The sequence below is a fragment of the Chelonia mydas genome, chromosome 26 (genome assembly GCF_015237465.2).
Source record: "Chelonia mydas isolate rCheMyd1 chromosome 26, rCheMyd1.pri.v2, whole genome shotgun sequence".
Lineage (NCBI taxonomy): Eukaryota > Metazoa > Chordata > Testudines > Cheloniidae > Chelonia > Chelonia mydas.
Genome location: NC_057859.1, coordinates 8,872,011 through 8,892,238, shown reverse-complemented (window position 1 = coordinate 8,892,238; position 20,228 = coordinate 8,872,011). Strand labels below are relative to the sequence as shown.

The window sequence follows — 20,228 nt, the reverse complement described above, 5'->3', positions numbered from 1 at the left end:
TGGTGAAGTCATTGGGGCTACTCATATGCTTAAAGTTGGGCATGTGTTTAAGTGTCTTCTGTTCCGTATAGGTTCTTATACCGTGCTCATCACTGTAGTATCTGAGTGTCTTCCAGTCATGCATTAAGCAACATGATTATCTTCTATCACACATTTGTTCTCTCATCCTCTCCTCAGGGGAGAAATATGGACAGTGGAGTGCTATTTTTGTTTTCCTCAAGAGTTGCAGAAGAATTGCTCAGAGTGCAAAATGGTTTCTAAGGCGGTGCAATTGGTCGTGGCTGCTCATATGACATTGTGTGGTGGGTTTGCAGTGTGGACTGTGCTCCACTAGGGACATAGGTTGGGCCAACCAAACTCATTGTTATTTGGGACTTAAACTAGGACTTGCGCCCAAGTTGTCAGAAGGGAATTGTTACTGCTCTCACCGTAGAGTTGGGGCTTGAGTGCTTCAGGTCCTTGTGGTGCAAACAAATTGCTTCCCCCTCTTCTGATTATTTTTCTGCATATGCGTTTTTTCACTATTTGAGTTGCCCTGTGTATCTTACATAGCTGTATCCACCATTATCCCTGGAGCCTGGCCCAGGTAACCACATAAACCTCCATTGAGTTGTGCATCGTTTCCTCCTGAAGCCATAACTCACTTGGGAATTGGACTCTCACTTGCCAGAAAATCTAGGAAACCTACAGGGAACTTCACCAAAGTTTGGAGGTTTTTGTAAAACTTAAAACTAGTTTCTGGACTTTTTTTTTTTTAACCAAAAGTCACTTCCATTGAAAAATGGTTGGGTTGGTTTTTTTTCATTTCAAAACAGAAAATTTCCATAAGAATGTCAGTTCTGACCAAAAAAAATGAATTGACTGAAGTCTACATAAAAAATCCCATTCTGAGTCCACACTAAAATTAAACAATTTTTCTTTTCAAATGAAATTTAAAAAAATCCAATTTTTAAACAGTTCTACTTAAAACCAGGAATTTTAGTGTGAGTTCAGGAGTTATGACCAAGTTTTTTTTTTTTAATAGGCAACCCCCCGAAAAGCAGGTCTTTATCCATGCCCTGTTATGTATGATCGCTGGCTTGTAAAGATTGTTACAAAGAAGACACATCAGGTATCCTATTGGAATGAGAACACCACTCAGCGTTAAACAAGAAGGAATCCACTCCCACTTCTTGAACTGGCAGAGTTCAAGCTTGTTGCAAGAGTGATACATCAGGCCAGTTCCTTCAAAGTCAGTGGGAAAACGCCTAGTGGAACTCAAAAAATTCTTGGCCCTTAGTTTCTAGGAACCAGATCCACAAAAGTGTTTAGGCTACTAACTTCCAGTGAAATGAATGTAAGTTAGGAACTTAAATACCTTTTGGATTTGTATCTTGGTGCACTATGCCAGTGAAATCACTGTGGGTTGAAAGTGCTCAGCACTAGGTTAGAAGAAACCTGTCCAAGTGAATACTGCTACTCACTTAGAGGATGCTGATCACCCTCTTATGAATGCAGCTGCCATGAACAGAAAGGCAAAGGAAGAAGTTAAAGGAATTAAATAAACACCGGTTGAATTTTTACGTCTCCTGCAGTGTGTTCAAATGTTCTGGTTAAAGATCCTTTTGCAAATGGTGATTTGTGGTTCGTCCACAGAGATTTCATTTCCCTCGGGCGGCCCATGGACAGAACATGTTCATCTGCTTATCCACACTACTGTATATGATTACAGGGCCTCGGTGTGAGTTGCTTGAATCAAATCTGTTCCATGCATATTACCATAATAGGCCAGATAGGATGCATGGTCAGAACACAGCTGTTTTACAAATTAATCATGGCGAGAAAGAACTTTTCATGGGGAAAAGAATGTGTGCTGTATTTTTAATAGCTTTTTAAAAAAATCCTGGGATCATCTCAAGTTTGCCTTTGTAGGACACAGTCCAACCGATAAGACTTAAAACTAGTACAGCCAGCCATCCTTGGATGGAATGAGACTGCCATTTTGACCAAGAATTTGAACCAGTCATGACCTGGGTTTGGTGAATTTCTGGGCAAAGTCAGCTTCAGGGAAGATGGGCTCTGGTGCATTGTGACAGCGTATTTCAGGTTTGTACAGAGTCTTCCAGTTGATAATCACTAAGGGGAAGTATGTTAGCAGCTTATAAGCCTCTGAGGTGTGGAAATGCCATGAAAGGAAAAGAATTGTTGATGGTGCTTCACAGGGAAGACAGCTAAGAGTAGTAGGATGAGATTAATCAAAAATAAATTTAGTCTGACTAGCCTGAAAACATTTCTCAGTGGTGAAGGGTAGAATTTTCAGAAGTGACTAACAGACTTAAGAGCCTAAGTCCCAGACAACGTCAATGGGATAATTCTTATATTCTATTTTCAAAAGTGATGTAGGCACTTTTGAAAATTTTTCTTGAGATCTATTAGACTGAATTAATTCACAAAACAAAGTGGTAGAAGCCACTTTGCTTAGGTCAATTAAAGCTGTGCTGGAGACTGGCTGGTTTCCATAAAGCTTATTTTCCTCTCAATGTATTTTATCATCCTTTTTTCTTAAATGTATCAAATAAAAAAGACTATTAATACAGTTGAAACACTGGAATTAATATAATTTAAATCCCAATGTACAGGTTTCAGTTGCATAGCAGATTCATGTTACAATAGAAATTAGCATCGGATCCCCTCCTTGTCTGTTCAGAAGAGGATTATTCCCCACAGTATTATTATATAACAAATTTGTATTTTTAAAATGTGCGCGCGCACACACACAAAAACACACTCTTAAGAAGGAGTGTTTGTGGAAAGATATGGAGCCTGATTCTGATCTCACTGACTTTAATGGAGTTGTTGGTTTTTGTTTCTATTGTGTGCATGGGAACCTGGGTTGTAATACCACAGCTCACTAACTGTCCATGTGCACCAAGTAACTGCTCACTAAAAGATCCCCATTGATTTCAATGCATGCAGAGTTAGGCCAGCTCTAGATGCTTTGTACATCCCAGTGGTCTAACAATAATTAGATTTTCAAAACAGTCTAAGGGAGTTAGAGGCATGGATTTGGGCACCTCAGTCTCTTAGGTTAAATCTACATTATGAGCTAGGGGTGTGATTTCCCCACTCGTTTATGCATATTCATGCTAGTGCAATGTAAATAGTCCATTTCATGCCTTCAATGCACAATGTGCATGATATATTCCTGTCATATAAGATGATAAATTTGCACAGTAGGATCTGTAAATCTGTATTTATGCATGCCATATGGAAGCAAATAAAAAAAATCATTCCCTCTAAGCTTATTCTTAAAATTAAAAAGTTTCTATACCTGAAATGTACTAACCAGAAGAAATTGAACTGTGCACCAACATTGGGTGATCCACTATTAAACAGTGTTAGAGTAGGTGACTGCCTTAGGGCAGGTCTATACTACGGGGCTAAGTTGACCTAAGTTACGCAACTCCAGCTACGTGACGTACCTTAGATCGACTTATTGCGGTTTCTACACCATGCTGGACTGATGGGAGAAACTCTCCCGTCGACTTACCTTATGCTTCTCATTCCAGTGGAGTACCGGAGTTGACGGGAGAGCAATCGGCGGTCGATTTAGTGGGTCTTCGCTAGATTAACTCCCGGTGGATCGATTGCTGCGCGTCGATCCCCCGGTAAGTGGAGACAAAGCCCTTAGAATGTTAACCCTAGTCCTTTAGTTCAAAAGGTTGCTTTTCTTGCCTTTGCCCTTCGCGAACTGAAGCACAGTGTCAGAGAGATCCAGAGATTGGCCAATGGCATTTTCAAGTGATAAAATAGCCAGCGATGTCAGTCTCTCGTCACCCATTGTTGGTCAAAGACATGTTTTAATGAGCCTGAGCTTCAGAAGTCTTGGAAAGTTTTCAAACATTATGTGTTAAGCATGGCAAAAGAAGTACTACTTTTATAGTCTTGCATAGATAGGGTTCGATAGTTATCTCTGGCATCTCATTAAATATGTCCATTATTAGTTGCTGTTTACTTTCTTCAAGTCTTAAAACACAAGTACATTTTCACAATTACACCATAAAACAAGGTTCACGATGTCGCAGCTGGGCTCTCACTTTACTTCATTCTCATATCTCGCTGATTGAATAGTGACGCCCTGCCCCTTATATATCTGCGAAGGCATGGCGGACAGCATTCGAGGGGGTTCAAGGAAAATGTCGTTCTCAGGAAGTCTGAAAGATTCCACGAGATTCTACAAAGGTCCAGAACATTCTAGGTTAGTGAAAAATATATCCACATACAGAATACCTGAAATATTTTACTTCAAACATTCTATTTCCCCTGTTGTCGCTAACAACAAAAACAGCACCACAAGCCCGGCACCTGATGAATCTTGCCCATATGCTCAGGGTTTAGCTGATCGCCATATTTGGGGTCGGGAAGGAATTTTCCTCCAGGGCAGATTGGAAGGCCCTGGAGGTTTTTCGCCTTCCTCTGTAGCATGGGGCACGGGTCACTTGCTTTAGGATTCTCTGCTCCTTGAAGTCTTTAAACTACAATTTGAGGACTTCAATAGCACAGATATAGGTGTGAGGGTTTTTTTTTGTAGGAGTGGTGGGTAAAATTCTGTGGCCTGCGTTGTGCAGGAGGTCAGACTAGATGATCATAATGGTCCCTTCTGACCTAAATATCTATGAATCTATGAAAACCTTAGGTGGTCTCCTGGGTAGCCTGTCCCTAAATTTAGCCCTCGCTGTTTTTCTTCCTTTAATATCATTACTGTGCATTGCAGCAGCTCTGCATTTCCAACCTGAATGGAAATAAGCTGTGCATGCCAAATTCCATGACTGAGCAGCTCATCAGTGTTGAGCCGTCAGGGCTAATGGAGCAGGTGACTTCAAGATTGAAAATGAATGCCAATAACTTCTTAGGTCTGTCTCGTTCTGTTGTGTTTAAAACAAAATTAGAAAACTATATGTATAATGCAAAAAGGAAAGGAGTACTTGTGGCACCTTAGAGACTAACCAATTTATTTGAGCATGAGCTTTCGTGAGCTACAGCTCACTTCATCGGATGCATACTGTGGAAACTGCAGAAGCTCATGCTCAAATAAATTGGTTAGCCTCTAAGGTGCCACAAGTCCTCCTTTCCTTTTTGCGAATACAGACTAACACGGCTGTTACTCTGAAACCTATATGTATAATGGCAGCTTGCAAACTGCTTATGAAATCAGTAAGCTTGCTCACGTGTCAAACAAATGCAATAACTGCCGCTTGGCGGCAGTATAAGATCTAGGGCAATTCTTGGTAATATAAAGGGATGAACAAATGCTGCTTATCCTCCAGTGCATGTATCTGTTAGCGTTGCAGAATAGAGAAGGAGAACTACCAAGCTAGGATGCAACCTGCCCTACAGTGATGGTATGGTGCTTTACTGAAGATTAACTACCAAAGGGCCTGTTTCTCATGTCCATTGAGTCCTATTTATAACACTCTGACAGTGTAAAAGGGCCTTTAAAGTGTCCAGTAACATTGATTTTAAGGCCTGTTGACACCTCAGGAATGGTTCAAAGGGGACTCATGCCGTTTTGTTCACTGTAAAAAAAAAAAAAAAAAAAAAAAAAAAAAATGTGTTCTTACGACACATTAGCTAACGTGTGCTAACAAAGACAAGGACAGAACCTTGGTGAAGACAAGGCCACTGTAGTTTTAACACGTGTTAGCAAGTCAAGGTAAACTCTAGGCTTCCTCCTCTTGTTTCCTTTGACCTGCTAACAAATTTTAAAACTACAACTCCCTTGTCTTCGCTTTGTGTGACCATATAGTGCAGTGCTGATTCCTATTACCCCAAACAGTGCACACAGCAACCTAAGTAGGGGCCAGATTCTGCTGCTTTTAGTCACGTTGAGCTGTGCCTCACTCCTTTACTAACCTATTGATTTCAATGAGACCAGCCAAGGAGTAAGGTGCTGTTCAATGTAAAGAAGAGGAGGGCATAATCCAGCCCTAAGACAGGACCCACCTCCGTGAGGCATGTGTATTGCTTATCCCCATTTTACAGACAGGGAAACTGAGGCACAGAGAGTTGAAGTGACTTGCCCTTGGTTATACAATGAGTCTGTGGTAGAGCTGAGATGAGATCACTTGAGACCAAATGATGGGTGTGTCCTGTGCACAACCCCTGCCCCCAAAATTTGAGAGCATATTTGACAGGGATAAAGTTTTGGGGCCAACTTCTTGGCTCGTGTAAATGGGTGCAGCTCTAGAGACTTCAGTGGAATTTCACCTATTTACTGCAGCAGAGAATTTGACCCATGGATCTTCTAGGGTAGCTATCTCCACTATGTTTTAGCACCATGTTTAGAGAGCATGTTCATTGTAGATTACAGATCTTGCTTAATAAAAACCTAATACTTAGCTGTGACATGAGACCCATTAATTTACAAAAGGGAGTATTTTGATTTGTATCTTCTAGAAATGGTGAAATAGTCATTTTTAAGAACATAGTGTTTTAGATAACTATTGCAAGTACAGCATTCTTTCCAGCATGCTGCCAAAGGGCAGGGGGAAGAAGGGTTTGAAATGAAGGAACAGACCTGGAGAGCATGTCTCCAATTTGGCAGAGACTGTGGATGTATGACATCTGGCCTGAATCAGTGTAGCAGAGGCATGAAACACAGAGTGATACCACTGCAACTCTGGAAGGAACTAGAGAGAGAAAGAAAAGCAGTACTGCCAACCGCAAGCATTCAAAACTCATGAGTCGGGTCCCCCAAAATCATGATATTGGCTTAAAAATCATGCCATTTTTAACAGAAGCAACTGGGCTTCTTTTTGATGTGCTTTCTTTGTTGTAAGCCTTTAGGGTGCACTCAGTTAACGTTTTCAAGCTTTTCTCCACAGTCATGGAAACTGGACTCTACCTACTTATAAAATGGAAGTGGAGGTTTTCATTAAATCACATCACTCCGTGAGCTGGGGCTTGAATTAAAACACAAACTCACAATAAAATAATGAGAGCTCGCAATACCGAATATGTACTGATGAGGAAGAACCAGATTAGCACTGAATATATTATGGGCCGGGGAGAAAAGTTGGTTTCCTTCCAAATGCCATTAACCTCCTGTATAGGCCCTTTTGTAAAAAGGCAGGGGAAAATGGATTCATTGCTGTTTTGTTGACAAATTATCTCATCCAAAACTACTACCACTAAATCACTGAAAATAATTAATTCAGTATATCCCACAGGACATCCATTCATGAAGGTGCCTGGACTGGGGAAGGTCCTCAGCTGATGTATTAGCTTCAGTGGAACGATGACAGTTTATACAGCTAAGGTTCTGCCCCATTGATGCTACCCCCTTTACAATCATTCATAAAATCTTGTTCAAATAAAAAGCCAGGTTGCAAATCCCTTATTCCCAATGGTGAACAATTATTCACATGAGTAGTCCATATTGAAGTCAATGAGACTTCTCGTGTGAGGAACTGCTCCCTAAAGAGAGTAAATGATTCATAATCTGACCTACATTTAACAGTTTTTTTTTAATAGCACGAGTTTGTTGCCAAACATTTCCAACCCTTTGAAATTGCAGATTTCCAGGCTGAGCAAAAATGGCTGCAATTTTCTTTTAAGGTGATAATGTCACCACAGCTTTTGAATTAAACTGATTAAGCAAAACTGGAATAAGCCTCACTCAATAGCAGGTGTAAACTCCTATTTGAATTATTCTCATAATGAATTTAAAAAAGCTCCATTACAAACACTGTGGTTCCACAGATGGTAGCATTGAAAGCTTCTACTTATCCACCTTAGTTTAATTACAAGCAAATTAATACAATTTACTTCATTATATGGGGTGAGGGGAATGCTAATTTGAAAGAAGGCAGCACTGATGACAATTACACCCCAGGCTGGATCAATCGGGACTGGCCAGTGGAGTAATGCTATTGCTAGAAATGTGATGGAAGCCATTAAAAAGGCTATATTTGCCAACAGATCACACACACACCCCACATTAAAGGCCTAATCGTGCACCCATTAAAGCCAGTGAAAGGCTCTATATTGACTTCCCTGGGAGTTGGCTCAAGCCTTAAATTTGGATTTTAGGTATGGGGTAAATATTGGTATTCCCAGTGCCACTGGTTGGTAAATACTGATTTTGTACTGGTGGCCACACTTGTACTTTTTTTTGGAAGATGAGACCAACAACTCCTCTCTTTCAGACGGTGGTTTTTATATGCAATAATACTCACTTGGTGCCAACTCCCCCATTGAAGTCAATAGCCCTTGATTCTCAGGGAGGGGGCAAATGTTCTGATGTACCTATTTTGAGACCTCGCTGTCCTTGCCTCATCTAGGGCTTTAAGCAACAAAGAAATAAAAGTAAGTTTATGAGCAGGAGGTCCCCTCTGCTCTAGATGTGAAGGGTGAAATTGAAATTAATGGGAATTTTGCCATTGACTTCAACGGAGCTAGGATTTCACCCTGTAAGTATAGATAGAGCAGTAGGAGGCAGATATGACTGGCAGTAGAGAATCGTGGAGCATGCCACACTGTAAAAGGAACCTCATTTGAAACATTCAGTTTAAAGTGCTTTTAAGATGGCTTTGCATAATTTAGGTTCATAGAAATAGTTTAAACTCATAAAGATATTCCTATACAAATTGGAACACCAGTCTCCAACCGTCATCTAATCCTATGAGATATAAGTAACCTTGTATAAAACAATACAGTGAAAAAGATTGTTCCCCCTGATTTGCCTTGGCTAAGATCATTTTGTAATGTCAGCTATTGGTTTCTAAGGCTAAATGGGTTGTCATTACACGAAGAGCAAGTAATAGTTAAAAAAAAATAGTGATCTCTCTGTTTTCAAATGTTCTACACCAAATTGTGAGACGTGGGGCCTGATACTGCCATCAGGTAGCCCCAACAACTCAGCATTTTGCAAGATTAATACTACAATAGTGTAACTTAAAAATAAAAAAAAAATCATTGTATTTCTTGACATAAGTGTAGACTAAAGCAGATCTGATTTCAGGATTGCATATTAAACTGTAAGGATGCTACTTGGTGGCCTGTTTCCATTACCTCCATGCGAAGTATTGACAGCTGAAACTCAAAAGGCTTTGAGCTTAAGATCAGTTCACATTCTTATTTGAAGCTTAGTCTAACCTCCTCTTGAGTCAACCATGCTAGGCTGGAAAGCTCCTGAGAACAGGGTTTGTTGTGGGATTTCTGCTTTCTTCCTACTTCTGATCCCAAGAAGAGCCTTTCTTGTGGCACTTTGTCTTTAGCTTCTACTTCCAGCTGGTAGAGATCTGATCTCTGGGAACTGAAAATCATTGTTTAGAAAAACATCCTATCTAAACCTCAGAGAAGGCTTGGTTCGAGTTTGGATCTGAAAGTGAAAGGATCTTCATGATGTTTATTTTACTTGAGCAGCTACATCAATCTCTAATAGTGGATTCTACAGTCCTTACTTAGGCAAAATACCCACTGAAGTTAATAGGAATTTTGCCTTTCTGGGGAACAATGAACTGGGATCAATATGAAACGAAAGGACTTTTTATGATGTCCTGTTTTGCATTTAACCGTGATTGCAATAATAGCATAGTAATGAACTGGTACTTGTGTGTGTACGGCAGTGCCTCTCTCTAATGGATGGAATCAGGACTGTGTGTCATAGTCTCTATACTCACAACAACTAATAGAGATTCTCCTTGCATTTAAGGACAGGGGTGAGGGTGGGAATGAGGAGGAGTGGCACTGTACACTTAGAACTCAGATCTGCTGTTGTTTATGAAGTTTTCATTGACTATGGTGTTCACCGTAATGGTGATGGTGAAATCCCCAGGTAGCTATGGATTTGTTTCAATATCTTAAAGGTTGAAATCTTCAAAGGACCCAGCTCCCCTTGGAAATCAATGGGATTTGAGTACCTAACTCTCTTAGGCTCTTTTGAAAATCCCCACCCAGTTATACTATATATTTATTTTATATACCTTCAAGTACAACTATTAACTACCTTTTCAGGTAGCACGATTCTTGGACATGTTACCACTGAAGCTTAGTTAGTTAGTTTGTTTTAAAAAGGAAGACTTCTCTGTATACCTGAGGTGAAGTAATCTGATTGTAAAACTCCATTTTTTCTACTCCATTGATCCAATTTATTTTCATTTTTATCTGTGCTGAATGGACGGAACCCATTAGTCATTTCAGGGAAGGGTGCAAATGATCTTTTATCATATCCGCAAAGCTGCTGGGATACATATTGTGCCCAAAACTCAGAACGCGAGGAATAGAAAATATCTGTTGGTAAAATAGCAGCCATCGCTTCTGAGAAAATGGAAACTACTCTATGTACCTTGAGTTCAGAGGTGTATTTGAAATCACCTAATTTGATCGTTTACAGTTCAGCGCACAAATTCACTCCTATTCAGGGATAAATAAAATGTGAGCTTCTGTTAGGCCTAAATCTGTCACTTCTGCTTTCTACATCTGGAAGGATTTTACTTCACTGTCATGCATGTGATTTAGCAATTACCGTATGTTAATTACAACATGTGATTTATGGAATAAAGCTGAAAAAATGTGAAATAATGATGGACTATTTAAGTTTTCTCATTACCTAGTTTTCCCAATGGGCGTTAACATATTAAGCCAGATGTTCAGCTGGTGAAGAATGTACATCAGCTGAGGATATGGTCCATCATTTTCAGTGTTCTCAATTAAGGATAACTCACTGGATCAGGGGGACAGTACAATAGTAATGCATCACTTAGGTCTCACTTGAGACCCAAGAACAAGGGAACATTCAATGAAATAAAAAAGCAGCAGATTTTAAAAATGAGAAACAGAAAAGCTTTATTTTAATTAGCCTTTGGAACTCATCGAGACAGGAGAGCTTAGGGGGTGTAAAGAAAAATGACTGTATATGGGTAATGAGAACATCCCAGAGTTAAAATAATAAGGATTGAAAAACATGTCAAGATTCTTGGGAGGGAAATAAATCCTCATGTTTCAGGGCAAAAACCAATCCCTAACTAATAATAGGGATTGGGGAACACACTTTCCTTATGGATAGGATATTCTATAACAGCCTAATGCAGGATTTCTTGCACCTTCCTCTGAAGCAGCTGCTATCGGCCCTGTCAATTCAGAGCTGAATTAAATGGAAAAGTGATTGGACCCAGTAGACTGTCTCTATGTTGTGTGTAGAGGTGAATTTCACCCTGAGCTAAAATCACTGGGCTAGATTCTGATCTGAGTCCCTCTGCTGTAAATCCAGACTTACCTTTTATCATTATTACTTATTATTTGTAAAGGGGGAGCCTAGAGGTCCTATTCAGGGATCAGAGCACTAGGTATGTATGTGTTTATGCTAGACACCGCATAAACACGTACATAACTAAAAGAGGGTCCCTGTCCAAAGGTCTTGCCATTTAAATGAACCTGTGTGGATGAGATTAAATCAGGTCCCCACCCCTCATCATATGCAATTTAGCAATGAATCTGTTCAGCAGTCGTGTGTCTAGTGCGGAGGGAACTTGATTACCTGCCCATGTTCCTCTTTTTAACATTTTTAGTCAATTACAGTTTTTTTCTAATTCCTGAAGGAAGTTCTTGGCCAATGACGACTTCATTAAACCCTATGAATCTGCCTCAGGAGCACAGGTAGTAATTTGTGCGCATACATATCAGTCTATCTGCTAGTAGCCCTCTGGACAGCATCTGTCTCTTCTACCAAAATGAGGCCTGCCCTGCTATTCCGTGGGCCAGATTCTGATTTCACTGATAAGTGGAGTAGAAGGGAATCACTCCATATACACACCTGTTAGAGCTGAGATCAGAATCTGGCCCGGTGTGATTGACTGATACAGCAGAGGATGAGGCACCAAGGCAGAGATAGCTAGCAGCATATTTTTACAGGCGATGATGTGTCAGATCCCCTACCGCTTTCCTCCCCCTCTCCCAAATAAAGGAGAAAGAAAGGGAGGGAAAGAAGAGGAGCAGCCATCCTCTGTTAGAAATGTTCCCCTGGGAAACAACCGTGTGTCATGGAATAGATGGAATGGTTCTGAGTGTTGTGCTTATACTGGGGTGTGGGGGCAGGGATGAATTTATGGTTCAGGAACTGAACTGGAATTGAGGAGGTTTCGGTTCAATTCCCCAGCTATGCCACAGACTCCCTGTGCCAACTTGGGTAAATCACTTAATTTCTGTGTGCCTCAGATAATATGCTTCCTTTCTCCCACCTTTTGTCTTGTTTATCTCTCTCTCTCTCTCTCTATACACACACACATAGATAGGTATAGATATTGATATAGAGAGAGAGAGGAAAAAAAAACCCAATTCTTCAGGGCAGGGATTGGCTCTTTGTGTATATACAGTGCCTAGCATAATGAGACCCTGATCGTAGGGTCTCCAGATACCCATAAGCTATCAGAGTTTCAGACTAACTGCACCTGTTCTCCCACTCTGTGGTCCACTCCAGGGGTGTCCAGTCACTTGTGAGGCCTCCACCTGTCTCTGGACAGGGACCTGTTTCCCTTTCCCTTTTTGACTAGTGTTTTTAAAGCTACACAGCCCCCTACTATGCACTGTGGTATCCCCAATAAGCCAGTCTGCCTAAAGGCCAGCACCTGCATTTTGCTTGCTCTCCGAAGGCCAGGATATGCCAGCAATTATAAGTTACCATGCAGCTCTTCAAAAGCAAGCATCTTTATTTTATAAACAAAAGCATACAGAGAAAACTTATAAAAGAAAAAGTGGATTTACAACACACTAAATGTACCATAAATCGCCAGTCAAACCTATGGGGCCATGGTAAGCCAAATGCTTTCCAACCCTTCAGCAAAGGTTGGCATCCCCAAAGGATCAAAAGTCTTGTCCATTTTCTGAATCGAAAGGAAGGCCACAGATCAGTTCAAGCTCAGCTTTTTATACCAAAAGCCCTTTCTTTGTTTGGTTCAAACTGAGTTTTCCAAAGACTTAATCTCTGTAACCCTAGGGCATGGTACCGCTCTGGAGTTTTTTGTACTCTCAGAGACCCGACTTAATCACCCCCTGCTGTTTTAAGTCCCTGGAGGAGTCGTGATAACATTCCCCACATGGAGAAGAGCACAATCATACACAAACTATTCATAAATTTAATACAATAGTCCCCAAAGATACTGCATGGGGTTGCAATGTCAGTCATAGCTTCTGTCACTGATTGGTCCTTGTTTAACACCTTTCATCGGAGCATCTCACAGCCCTTTATAAATGTTAAGGGACCAGATTGTGCCAGATTGCAAAGGGGAAGCCCCAGGAGGCACTTTGTGCTGGGATGCTGCTTATTTCCCTCCCAGGCAGTGTGCTGGTTCCTGTCACACAGCCATGACCTTACCTGCCTGCCCTTCACACCAGGGCACCGGAAAAACACCAACCCCCACAATTCTGTATGCCCCCCTCAGGTGGGCTCCTTGTATGCACATAAGACCCTGGCGGCCCCCTGAGAGAAAGGTAAAGATTATTCTGACCATTTTAAACACAGGCATAGAGAGTTGAAGTGACCTGTCCAAGGTCCTTGTGTTAGCATATGTTCTGTGCAAGGTGACTGTATCTCTAATTCTAAAACCAAAAGCTATGGCTATGTCTAAATTGCAATCAGGAGGTGTGATATGTAGAAATCTCTGATCTAGCTTTAACCTGTCTAGCTCAAGTATCAACACAAAAGAAGCCACAGCAACACAGGTGTCAGCTCGGCTGTACAAGCCAACTGGGACCCAGGGTACTTCCTTGGGCGGGTAGCCAGCACTGAAGCCTATGCCACCACAGACTCACTGCTATTGATAGTCTGTTTTCACCTCTCACCCTTTGTCTTGTCTCTCTAGACTGTAAGCTCTTCAGGAAAGAGAATGTCTCTTACTGTGTATTTGGCAAACTCACCAGCTCCTGCATTTTATCTACCAAGGTAAATAGCCTCCTGGCTTTCCCATCTCAGAGATTAGGGAAAAAAAAGATGTAATGGGGCTATGAAATACTGAATGTTCCCGGTGTTCCAGAAACCAAATGAATGAGGTGTGAAAGAATAGGAGGAGGCCCCCTGCTGCACCCCAATCTCTTTTATTGCTGAATTCTGCATGGTTAAGAGGAGTATTTCTAGTCTTTTAAAGACATTTTCTATTGTTTCTCCATGAACTCTGAGATGTCAGGCCCTGTGGCAGAGAGAACCTAAAACGAGGGATTTGTTTGTGAGGATAATAAGGTTATTCATTTTTCTACTTTTCAAAATATGTCCCCGAGGCAAGCGCTTAAAGTAAATAAGTACCTCACAGATCCACTGATAGAAGGAAGGTGTTGTTTAATTCTTGCATATTTAGGAGAGAACTGTCAAACATTGTGCTGGTTGGTATTTGCAGAGCAAATTGCTAAAATCACTGGTGAAGCAAGAGGCAGGAATCCTGTCTGGTGAAGATGATACAAATGTTGTAATAATAATATGAACACTGTTTTCCATCTGCCATCAGGGGATCAAACGTTACTTGATTTTGGTGCCATTCCTATGAAGCGTGCATAATTATTCATTTTGTTACAGATTGAAGAAGAGGGTGGATGTGTAGCAGAGGGATTAAGTGATTTGCCGTTGGTCATATAGTGAGTTCAGTAGCGGAGCTAGAAATAAAACAAACGAGTACTGACTTCTGATCCAACCTGCTCTAATCACTACACATCTTTCCCAAAGCCAGGAACAGACCTCAGGAGTCCTGCCCTGTGCTCTGAACACAAGACCCTGGGAATACAACTCAATCCTTGTGCTCTAACCACAAAACACACTCTTACTGAGCCAGGTATAGAACCCAGGTGTTTGCCTCCCAGTCACTCCAGCTGTAATCATTAGATCACATTCCTTTCCTCAGCACCAGTAGGAGCACCCAGGATTCCTGTTTCTGAGTCACTCCTCCTCTGACTACAAGACAACCCTCCCACGCAGAGCCTAGAAATAGACCCGAGTTTCATTTCCCTCTGCTACCCACTAGTCCCCACTTCCTATACCATGTTTGGAATCCAGTCCCTTCTTACCTGTCTGTATTGTGTTTCCCCGTGTAAAAGGCTTGCCTTAAAATAATGAGATAGTTTAAAATAAAAAATAAACATATCTCTGTCCTTACAGGTACTTATGCTGTTTAATAGGTGCTCCTAGCTAGCTAGCAGGCAGATAATCTATCAAACATTTCAGCTGTCTGCACTGCTGCTGCTCTGTTCATTGCCAACCAGCATACTGCACGTTGTTAAACCGGGCAAAAAAGCCTCAGAGTGAAGCTGATGAATTAGGGAAATGGCAAGGAGCCAGTTTGACTGTCCTTCATCCAAACCATTGCCCGTGCCCCTTCTTCCGAAGCAGCTGGCGCTGAATGCAGAGACAGAATACTGGATTGGATGGGCTGCAGGTCTGGTTCAGAACAGCAATTCTGATGGTGTCATTTTTCAGGCCCAATGTAATGTGAAAGCAACGTCCTGACCAGACAGTGGCCAAGGATGGAAGTTTTGATTGAGACCAGACAGCAGGCTACTCAATAGCTACTCAAAGACAAACCCAGGATTTTAACTTGGATCTGTATTTCAGCCCATTTTTGACATGTCTTTCTTCTTGACATGGGGTGCTGAGAGCTTGGATGCCGAGAAAATTAACAGGCAAGGGCTAAGCATTGATCTAGTTTGCTTTAGTTTAATATTCCAGCGATGATGCTGTTGCTTTGCTTTCAGGATTCAGGTAAGGCACTGGATTTACAGCTCTGTGGATGTGCCTCATTTTGCCCTGTCCAGCAAGCTAAACCCCAAGCCCAACCCCAGTTGAGTTCCCTCCTTCTCTTTCCCTTGGTCTTGCTACTGAGGTGCCCAACAAGGATGCCAAATAGTGCTAACTCTGTGGTGGCTACTTGTCCCTTAGGATAGGGGAAAAAGACCCCCCTCTTATTTTGCAATAGGCTGTTTGGATGACAGCACTTTTCAGTCATTACTAGACATTATCTGTGGTTTCAAATTCAATCAGGTAACTTACAGCTGAATGACTTTGTATCCATTTGCTAACTCCCTGAACCAGCCAGCGTCCCATTGTTTTCCACTGGCTTTTGAAGGCATTTCACATCTCTTGCAACACACTAATGAGCACCTGTGCATTAACTTGGCTTCCCTGTGCGCTGTAATTCATTTTCATTGTTGGCGTCTGACGGGTTATATAATGTCCAATTTGGGGTGGTATATGTAGCATGTTGCTACTCGCAAAGATCTTTATATTTCTGTCATGTCAATGCCTTGTTTAATTTCTCCAAGGTATGTGATACACTCCAAAGTGCAGTATTTTTTCTGTGAACGAGTGAGAATGCAAACATTGCAGAATTCTGGGGGCTGTCAGAACTGCAAGTGCAAATCTCCCATAGGGCTGGATTTTGATACGTTGATATGTTGAGCGTATTGGTTTCCATTGGAACTGCCTGAGGAGTACGGGCTTGATCCTTCAAGGTGTAAGTACTCTGGGTCTGATTCTGCAAAGTTGTTGTATTATGCAGATAAAGCCATCTGGGCAGGAGACGGCTTTCTCAGGGGCCGGTCCACGATTGTGCAATAAACTCCCACAGGAACCAAGGACCAGTGGAAACTTCTCCACCGTCTGCTCCAAGTGCCAGGTGCATTTCTTTGATGTGCCTGCTCTAACATTTATTATCATCAGTTTATTCATACTGTGGTAGAGTCTAGAAGCCTCAGTCAGGACCAGGACCCCTTTGAGCTAGGTGCTCTACAAATGGAAGAAAAAGCTGGTACCTGCCCCGCAAAACCAGACTCTCTAACTATAAATGCAGCACACACACAGAGAACAATGGGTGCATTTTTAAAAAAAAATCTTCCAAAACAAAATACTACACTATCCAATTCTCCCCCTGGGGAGAGGGAGAAAGAACCACACATGACAGATGCTAGTCATGTTGCTTAATGCACTGCTGGAAGGTGCTCAGATACTATGGTGATGAGGGTGGTACAAGAACCTGTACAGCGTAAAATAGAAGCACTGAAGTACATGCGTATTACCCCCAAGCACATGAGAAGTCCCATTGACTTAAGAGCGTGATTATCAGTATTGTGACACTACAAAACACAGTTGTGGTGAGAGCCCTAGTTAGACTAGATGATCATAATGGTCCCGTCTGACCTTAAAGTCTATGAAATAGCCCATAAAATCAATCAGTGGGGCTGCCACCACTTACGCCATACTCCTTTTTCCCCATTCTATATGTGTGTGTGCGTACTGCAATGGGCTTTGGATCAGACCCTGCCTGGGGAAATGTGAGTCAAACAGGGTTAGTTCATTGGAAATCATAGATAGAAGCGTTAGTATCACACAGCCCCAACCACAAATATCTGCCTACTGCACTTCATCACCAGCACTACCCAAGCACAGCTGTATCCCCTCATATGCCGTATTCACCACCCTTTCTTTTAGGACCTGAATTCAATGGAAAGTCTTTCATAAGAACATAAGAACGGCCAGACTGGTTCAGACCACTTTTCCATCTAGCCCAGTATTCTGTCTTCTGACAGTGGCCAATACCAGGTGCTTCAGAGGGAATGAACAGAACAGGGAAATTTATCAAGTGATCCATCCTCTGCTGTCCACTCTCTCATCTTCTGGCAAACAGAGGCTAGGATCACTCAGAGCATGGTGTTACATCCCTGTCCATCCTGGCTAATAGCCATTGATGGATCTATCCTCCATGAATTGATCGAGTTCTTTTTTGGAACCTTGTTAAAGTTTTGACCTTCACAACATCCCCTGGCAAAGAGTTCCACAGGTTGACTGTGCATTATATGAAGAAGTGCTTCTCTTTGTTTATTTTAAACTTGCTGCCTGTTAATTTCATTGGGTAGCCCCTAGTTCTCATCTTATGTGAAGGAGTACATAACATTTTCCTATTCAGTTGCTCCGCACTAGTCAAGATTTTATAGACCTCTTTCATATTCCCCCTTAGTCATCTCTTTTCCAAGGTGAAAAGTGCCAGTCTTTTTAATCTTGCCTCATGTGGAAGCTGTTCCATCATTTTTGTTGTCATTCCGTGTAACTCTTCCAGTTCCAATATATCTCTTTTGCAATGGGGCAACCAGATCTGTATGCCATATTCAAGTTGTGGGCATACCATGGATTTATATAGAAGCATTATGAAATTTTATGTCTTATCTGTCCCTTTCCTAATGCTTCCTAACAGTCCGTTAGCTTTTTTAACTGCTGCTGCGCACTGAGCAGATGTTTTCGGAGGACTTTGCACAGTGAATCATAGAATATCAGGGTTGGAAGGGACCTCAGGAGGTCATCTAGTTCAGCCGAGCTCTTTCTTGAGTGGTAACCGCTCACTTAGACCCCATCATTTTGTATGTATAGTTGAGATTGTTTTCCAATGTGCATTACTTTCATGGTTTAATTGGCTTTAGATTGGGCTCTGAGAGCCAGCTCCAAACCCCACTGAAGACATCTTTACATTGACATCTATGGCTTTGGATCAGGTCCTCTTTAATACGGATGTGAGAGAATAATTTGTACTGTCAATGATTCTGTTTGTCGGTGATAACAACAACAAAAAATCAGCAACTAAAAGGCATAAAGCAAAACAGACCCTTGAGAGGCGACAGATTACTGAGCATCGGCCTGTAAAATCTAAAGCAATGTTAGTTACATAAACCCACTTACAATTTAGCAGTCATCTAGATGAAGAAACCAGGCAATAAGCTGCTTGCTTAAATTTAGAACCATTAGTCATCTCATCACACCTCCAACTTTTCTTTTTTGTTCTTTTAATCTCTTCTGCAAATATTTATTTTTAGAGGAACTTGCTGCACTTTGGTTCATGCACAGCAACATGGCCTAAAATACCATCTCTCAGAATTAATTCTAGGGTGTTGGTTTGTTTATTCCGTTTTACAGAAAAGCAACTAAAATTATACTCCTTGCTGTGTTCCAAGTATCCTCTCCCCTTGTCCACCCCCATTTATATATGAAAAATATAAGCAGCCGATGTGCAGTGGCTTGACTGGGCTAATTCTAGTTAATGGTGTTGAAAAGCAGTTTGTGGCTTTCATTTACCCTACACTTCCAAGTTTTGAAATAATTCTCTGGATTAACTATAGCAGATGGGAGGCTGATCTGAAGTGGTTTCAGTTCTCTGAAAAAATGGAGACTTCAGTTCTAATACCAGCAGTGATCACTTCTAATTGCTCAACTGCTGGGCATGGGGACTGTTTAGGGGACTTTGTGCAGACCTTTGCATACAAACATCTCTGTAACTCAGAAGAGCTAAGATGATTTTGTGCCTATGAATCTGTTTAGAAAATTTCTTTTGCTCTTTGGAGGCATTAATGTTGAAATATTTTCTTAGATATGCCGCTATTCATAACGCAAATTGTGGCTAACTATTAACCCGTGATACTTTAAGATCTCAAACAAGACGACAAGGTTAGCATATCATCTACCGTACTTCTATTATTATAACTGATGATGTTGTTGTTAAAAATCATTTATATTGTGGTAGCATCCAAAGGCCCCATCCAGGTTTAGGGCCCCTGTGTACAAATGTATACAAGACAGTCTAATTTTTTAATTCAAGTTTTTGGTGAAAATGTTCTCTTTCTCACTCATATCCATACAAATTAGTAACAGTGAAACAAGGTACTTATCCCAAAACACATCTTAAAAAGTTTCTTTAGAAGAGATATTATTTGTCCTGAGAACTTTTTGCTTAGATATTTCATCTTAGTGTTATACTTAATGGAAAATAACCCCTTTAGATGTTGCCTCGAGCAGTGGCTGTAAAATAAGCATGTAGTCAAATGTGCCACAAAGTCACATCTGGTTATTAACAGCATTCTCGGTTCTCAAAAAGCATCTAAAGATTGGCTAGGCTTGGAATCCTGGCTATTGACTATGTTTCAGTCCACCTAAAGTTTCCTAGCCTGTCACCTATGTCTCCTGATAACTCAAAAGTAGGTTAAATTCCTGTCGGGCTCCTGGCTTACTTTTAGAAATGGTCCCAGTGCACTTAGGGCCTGATCTTGGGAAAAGCTGAGTGCTTTATTCGACACTTCTACACATAATGAGTATATAGCATCACCCCCGACATGTCATGTCCACTTAGTTAATTTTTTCTTATTATCTGAAGTGCAGGTACCAATTTTCACCTGTAGATTAGTTTGAATGGGCACTTTGGTAATCGTGTAGAGAACTCTTCCTTTATTTAAGA

At 41.2% G+C, this 20,228-nt stretch overlaps 1 protein-coding gene across 10 annotated transcripts in view; it reads left to right on the top strand.

Moving 5' to 3' along the window:
• The window catches only part of LRRTM4 (leucine rich repeat transmembrane neuronal 4), a 964,988-nt gene that overhangs the window by 651,727 nt on the left and 293,033 nt on the right, over nucleotides 1–20,228 (top strand). The window contains exon 5 of one of the 10 annotated variants that reach the window (XM_043536299.1): nucleotides 1,025–2,196. The exons of the other annotated variants lie outside the window; for them this stretch is intronic. Within the exon in view, the coding sequence (XP_043392234.1) occupies nucleotides 1,025–1,147 (123 nt within the window). The 3' untranslated portion in view covers nucleotides 1,148–2,196. Of the gene's footprint in view, nucleotides 1–1,024; nucleotides 2,197–20,228 lie in introns of those variants that run through there. 10 annotated transcript variants of the gene reach the window in all.